Genomic DNA, 7260 nt, shown 5'->3' with positions numbered 1-7260 from the left:
TTCTGAGTCTGTATAATAAAGAATAATAATGTAGGGGCTTTTGATTCAGTGCTTTTATAATTTAAATAGGTTTTGATATAGTGCATTCCACTTGTTATACTCATGAAAAGACTTGAGACCAAAAAGTGCATAAAATATATTGAGAAGTTATATAATTCAAAGAGCAAAAATTTTCAATTAAAAATAAATCCAGTTAATTTTCTTTGAAAGTAAGATTTGATAAGCTTCAGAATTGGTCAGGCATATTGACATGGCAGAATCTAAGATATTTTTTATATTAATTGTGTCTTTATCTCAACCTTAAAATAAAATAAAGGTATAGTGAAACAGAAAATAAATGCTGCGAATTTATCAAAGTTTAAATGTGAATGTACTTTTCACATTCCACTGATACTAAGAGTACTATTGTTGAATATAGGTAAATGTTCAGATTTATTCTGATAAAATAAAATATTATGAGGTTATAGCCCTGCAAGCTACCGAGAGTATCTCGCCCACAGGGCAAAGCCTGGCAAGATACCCATGATGTATTCGATATGCCAAACACAGTAACAAGTCTCACGATACAGATGTTACTGGGCCTGCTAGAGCAAATCAATGAACCACGGGAGGACAGTGCAGTGCAGTGCTATAAAAGGATAGATACAATTTTCAGATGGTCAAGTAAAGGATGAGGTCTAGCAAGATATGAAAATAAAAAAGACTTTGTTAAGTAAGTAATGATTTCTTGTTCTAGATACAACAGATTTATGGAACACATTTTGGGAAACATACTATTCCTCTGAATATCATTGATTTAATGTGACTGATATGAATATAATAGCACATGTAAATGCGCCTTCAAAGCACCGAAGCATGTTAAAAAGCTACATTTTCAAGACAGGAATATTCAACCATTTTTTGGGACAAGTGTGAACAGAGTTAGTTACTTCCTCTATGAATATACATAGTCGTAATTGATGTCTAAGAGAGTATAATGGATGGTTAGGTCTGGTGACACGGCAATATTTCTTGTGGAAAGCTTGCAACTTTTAAAACAATAGCATGATATTTTATATTATACAGGCATGTTAGTTTCAGCTACTTAAAATAATTTTAGGGCTAGATTCGATAATTCTTACACCCTATCTTCTTAATCTGAATTTTTAGTTAATGAAAAATATGAACTATACATTAATAAACAGATTAAGAAAATGGGTGTTGTCTGTGATTTAAAAGCCTCTGAAAAAAAAAAATAAAAAAAAATAAAAAAATAAATTAAAAAAAAGCCTCTGAAATCTTTTCCCTTTCTAGATAAGGCATCTCATGATCAGGGATATCATGCTTCTACTATATGTTGTTACAGGTGGTGCCCATCAAGAAAAATGGCTGTCTTTGATTCCTCGGAGCTAAAATATTGCTTCAAAATTCCTTTTCACAACTTTACTGTAGGGAAGTATGACCAGATGATCCAGGCTTAAAACTGAGATAAAATTACCTCCTCACCAAATCACATGTGAGTTTGTAACTCTACAGAAGTTCTGTCTAATCCTGCACTGTTTCATTACTTAGTAAATATTGCCCCGATCTCATAGTATTACGTTTAACAAATTTCTACTGTGACTTCAGTGATGAAGAAAAAAATGCAAAACACCATATGGATTAAAAAAATTCAATATGTCTACGATAATAAACTTGCCTGATGTGACATTTTTATTTTTATAATTACGGATTCTAATGTTCATCATTGTAGATCTGAATGTGTTTCCTGGGAAATCATGCAAAACCAAAGCTTTGTAACTGAGTTTGTCTTCCTGGGACTTTCACAGAATCCACAAATTGAGAAAATCGGGTTCATTATATTTCTGCTCATCTATATTGCAACAGTCAGTGGCAATCTGCTGATCGTGGTCACTGTCCTTAACAGTCCTGCACTTCTGAACTCCCCAATGTACTTCTTTCTGGCTTATCTGTGCTTTTTGGAGGTATGTGGCACTTCTGCTAGTGCCCCCAAAATGATTATAGACTGTCTCTTTGAGAAAAAAACGATCTCCTTTGGAGGCTGTATGACCCAGATCTTTGCTGCACACTTCTTTTCAGGAGCAGAGTTGATTGTGCTGACAGCCATGGCTTTTGACCGGTATGTGGCCATCTGCAAACCCTTGCACTACACTACCATCATGAACTCAAGGCTCTGTGGCATTCTGATTGGAGTGGCCTGGACAGGGGGCTTTCTCCATTCCATTATACAAATTCTATTTATTTTTCAACTTCCTTTCTGTGGCCCCAATATCATTGATCACTTTATGTGTGACTTGTTCCCATTACTGAAGCTTGCCTGCATTGATTCGCATATCTTTGGCCTTTTTGTGGTGGCCAACAGTGGATTCTTCTGCATCCTGATCTTTGCTATGTTGCTTGTGTCCTATGCGGTCATCCTGTTCTCCCTGAGAAATCACAGCACTGAAGGACAGAGGAAAGCCCTCTCCACCTGTGGATCTCACATTACAGTAGTGATTTTGTTCTTTATCCCTTGTATATTTGAATATGCACGGCCTCCAACTTCTTTCTCCTTTGATAAACTAGTGGAGATGTTCTATACAGTGCTAACTCCTTTTCTCAATCCTTTGATTTATGCTTTCAGAAATAAAGAGGTGATAAATGCCATGAGGAAACTGTGGAATAAAAGAATGATGGTTTCTGTGGAAAAATAAAGTCTTAAAACTTGAAAAAAATAAGTTACATGTAAAAGAGTAAAACATATTTGAAGGAAACATTTTATGGAAATATTATTTTAAGGCCCTCCCGTTGATCATCAATTTGCTCGAGTGGGCCCAGTAATGTCTCCAGGAGACTTTGTTGTTACTGGGTTTGGCATATCGAATACGTCACAGGGAGCTTGCCAGGCTCTGCCTTGGGGGCGAGATACTCTCGGTAGCTTGTCGGGCTCTCTGAGAGGGGCGGAGGAATCGAACTCGGGTCGGCCATGTTGGCTGCGTGCAAGGCAAACGCCCTACCCGCTGTGCCTCATAATTCAATAATTACAAAAAGAGATTTAGAGAATCAATTCTCAGACCTCGATTTTCTTAGACATCCAAATAAGCAACTATTATCATTATAATTAAACAATTTTCAGTCTTACTTAAAATAAAATAGCTCCTGCTATTCATATATTTATTTCGTGATATGTTGGCAAATTTACTTATAATACTGGCATGGAAATCTTTTAGAAATACAAAGTGGTTATCCCATTGTGTTTCTGGTCTACTCTCAGTTCCTTCCTTTATTCCTCCTTACATGCTCCCTTAAAGAGTCCTGCAGGTAGAACTAACTTTTTAGTTCAGTTATCATTGATTATTTTTTAAATTTCATTTTTTTCATCCACATATGAGAGATCTGTTCTTCTATTCCCACTCTCTCGGAGTTGTCTTGTTGCTAAATTTTGTGAGTACTATATAAATCTCATTACAGTAGTCCACACTCAGCTCTTTGCCGGATCTCCTTTGCAGATTCCTGCCACACAAAAGACTATTTCTGGGAAATTTTTTCAGATATTTATGTTAGTGTATCACCAGGAGGTACAGTTATAGAGGTCTACATATTTTGGTGTTTATGTTTCAGTCTGACATCTGCACTTGTATGTTCATTGCAACACTGTTTACAACAGCCAGAATCTGGAAATATCCCTACTGCCCAAGAATAGATGACTGCTTAAAGAAACTCTGGTACATCTTCACAATGGAATACTATGTAGTTGTTAGAAAAGATGAAGTCATGAACTTTGCATATAACTGGACCATCATGGAAAGTATCATTCTAAATTAAATGAGTCAGAAAGAAAGAGAGAATTTTGAAAGATTACACTCATCTGTGAAATATAATGTAACAGAATTGGTGACTAATACCCAAGAATAGTAGAGATAAGTACCAAGATGTTTGCTCCACAGCTCGGAAGCTGGCCTCACATGCCGGGAGAAAAGGCAGCTCAGATAGAAAATGGAACACCAAAAAATGTGTGTTTGGAACATCCACTCTGAATTTGAGATGAGTGCTGAAAGTAGACTATAGATCGAAACAAGAAGGCCACTCAATATCTCTATTGAAAACCAGAACACCCAAAATGAGAGAGAGAACAAAAGAGAATGCTCTGCCACAGAGAATGGGTAGGGTGGGATTTTTTGGGGGATGGGATGGGAGGGATACTGGGATAATCATTGATGGAGAATGAGTACTGGTGGCGGGATGGGTACCTGACCCTTACATTGCTGGGAATGTTGAATCATAGGTTTTCTGATCTGCTGGAAACTGGAGGACTTGCTCTCCAGTGCTGCCACCTCGTGGTACAGGTTTAGGACCACAGTTGTGGTATTGGTGTACCTGCTGGATCTTACCATACTGGTGAATTGAAGAGTGCTCAGCCATTGAAAGCTGACTCAGTATCTCTGACGGAGTCTTTGTACCCTTACTCCCAACTGTGTCCTGGAGAAACATGACTTTGGAAATAAGCAGTCTACCGTTCCAGAATCTGAAAAGACCTGGTCATTGTCCAGTGTTCTCTTGCATTGGAATATGAGTTTGGTCTATGAATGCAAATACCTTATGGTTTTTTTTCACTCTTGCGCTACATCAGAGTAGCTGTCTATTCCTAGCTCTCTGCTTCTCTCTGTATTTTCATCTTCTCTCACTGACACTTGTATGGGCTATCTGACTTAGATACTGCAAACAAATAATGGGAAGGGAGCAGCTTTGGAATTTCTCCACTCTTGAGCCACTCTGATAACTATCTGGACTTCTACGTAGCTCTGATCTCAGGCAGATGGTTGTGAAATAGCTGCAATGAATATGGGTTGATTCTTGATTTGCTTCATATCAGAAGCTCTGATAATTCTTCAGTTTCCATGTTGTCTCTACAAGATGGCTGATTTGATTTTGCAGTGGGATGTACGGGGAGGAGAAGGGTTGACTTTGAGCATTATTTAAAAAAAATTTTTTTTTTAATTTTTAATAGTGAGAGACCATGAGGTACAGTTGTAGACTAACAAATTTTTGTGCTTGACGTTGAGCATTTTTAACACTAAGGAAATACTAAACTACCTAACTCTTCTCTATTCCTAGGTTGGATTGTCATTCCAGGTTTCATGGTCTCTGTCATTTAGCAGAGGGGCCACTGTTTCTACTTCTGCCTAGTCTCAACAAATTGTGTACCTTTATTGTGTCACACAGTTCGTAAAGTATTGGCCTTGCACGTGACTGACATGGCCTACCTGAGATCAATACCTCAGCCTCTCTCGGAGAGCCCGGCAAGCTACCAAGAGTATCTCGCCCACAGGATAAAGCCTGATATGCTACCCATGAAATATTCGATATGCCAAACATAGTAACAACAAGTCTCACATTGGAGACGTTACAGGGCCCCCTCAAGCAAATCGATGAACCTGGGAGGACAGTGTTAGTGTTAGTGGTAGTGTTAGTGTTAGTGTTAGTGTTAGTGTTAGTGTTAGTGTTAGTGTTAGATAGTATTATTGTGTAGCTTATTGTGTAACTGATCTTGGGCAATGCTTGGTTCCTGCTCTACAAGTAGGCTCCATCTTCTCTACCATCCCATGATTTTTTTCCAGACAACCCGTTTCATAATACTTTTAATTTCTTAGAAATATTGGCTATTGAAATATCACAGGAATCAACAAGGAGTATATCTCTTAAAATGTTAATTTTTAATGTAATCGGAGTAGATTCAAGTTTTCAAAACATTGTAATAGATTCCAAGGAATGGTATTAATAACTCAAGATATTACATAACCCAAGCAGCACATTATAGTAACAAAATTGTAGAAGAGATAGAAATAAAATCTCAGATTGCTTCAGATCATGTCAAATACACCACATGTCTATTAAAAACTGACCAAAAGAGGAAAAATACTTATTTAGTTAAAACAATTCATTAGTATTAAATTAATTTTGGAAGATACGGGACATGTAAATATTAGCCTCATTCATAAATATTAAGAATTAATAAGTTTTTTTTGGCTTTTTGGGTCACACCTAGCGATGCACAGGGCCTACTCCTGGCTCTTTATTCAGGAATTACTCCTGTTGGCATTCTGGGGACAATATGGGATCCTGGGATCAAATCCGTGTTGGTCGATAGTAAATGTCCTATCTTCTGTGCTATTGCTCCAGCACCAGATTAATATGACTTAAATGATTGTTCTATCCAAACCACTAACCAGATTCTGTGACTGTCCAGTAAACTTCCATGATATTCTTCAGAGACATAACACTCTATAGCACTGTTCTCCCATTGTTCAGCGATTTGCTCGAGTGAGTGCCAGTAACATATCCTTTGTGACACTTGTTATTGTTTTTGGCATATGAATATGCCACTGGGAGGTATTGCTCTACTCTCAGTCCTACTTTATCTTATTAGACATAAATCTGAAATTTCTAAAATTTGTACAAAACTATCAAATATGGGAGGCATCAGGTTATTCAATTTCATCTATATTGTAAACGTACAATAAGGACAACTATCTTTTACTGGATAAAAACAGACTCTCAAGCAAATTTATTACCCAAAAGATAAATCTTCTGATGTGTCTTCTTCTGATCACAAAAATGAGAGAGATCATTCTGTGTCATTACCTTCTCTCTGACTGCCTTTACTCAGAATGATATCCTCTAGTTCACCTACATTGCAGAAAATTGCCTAACTTTGATCTCATGATACTTCATTGAGTAAAGATACCACTGCATCTTGATCCAATGAAGTGGTTCAATTTTGCTGTTCCTATTTCTTGTATATTTTGCTGTTCCCATATCTTGTATTAAGCACTATGATGAACACAGATGAGCCTATATTCTTTGAGCAATTTTTTCATATACTCCTAAACACATTAATGTTTTTGTGATTGGGTGTATATGACCAAAGCTTTACTGCTATGTTTTGAGGACTTATATTCTTACTCTTAATGTTAAACTCTCTGTTTTGCTTTCATTAGGGGTTGAAACAGATTACATTCTCAACAAGAGTGCCTAAGGGTACCTTTCTTGCCTCCACCCAGACAATGCTTTTGTTTCCAGACATTTTAATGAGAATATGCTATACTGATAGGCATGAGAGTCATATTATTGTTGTCCTATTTTGTATTTCCTTATCTTTAAGTTAAAATAAACATTTTAATTTTCTTTGACCATTTGCCACTCTCTTCCTCCTGGGCAACTCAGGTGCCAGGTCATTCGTCAAGTTGACTTCTCAACCTCAGTACACATAACTGTTGCATT

At 37.0% G+C, this 7260-nt stretch overlaps 1 protein-coding gene across 1 annotated transcript; it reads left to right on the top strand.

Annotated features, from left to right (window-relative positions):
• The first annotated feature begins 1757 nt into the window (after nt 1-1757).
• Nucleotides 1758-2693, top strand: LOC130044327 (olfactory receptor 4C15-like). Its single transcript, XM_056137032.1, has one exon. The coding sequence runs from the start codon at nt 1758-1760 to the stop codon at nt 2691-2693; it is 936 nt and encodes a 311-aa protein (XP_055993007.1).
• The last annotated feature ends 4567 nt before the right edge of the window (nt 2694-7260 follow it).

This window comes from Sorex fumeus, unplaced genomic scaffold (genome assembly GCF_029834395.1).
Source record: "Sorex fumeus unplaced genomic scaffold, SorFum_2.1 ptg000007l, whole genome shotgun sequence".
Lineage (NCBI taxonomy): Eukaryota > Metazoa > Chordata > Mammalia > Eulipotyphla > Soricidae > Sorex > Sorex fumeus.
The sequence above is the reverse complement of the archived record's forward strand: the minus strand, read 5'-3'. Positions and strand labels throughout refer to the sequence as shown.

Excerpts from the sequence above, each read along its gene's own strand:
- LOC130044327 (XM_056137032.1), top strand. The coding sequence starts at position 1,758 with ATGCAAAACCAAAGCTTTGTAACTGAGTTTGTCTTCCTGGGACTTTCA.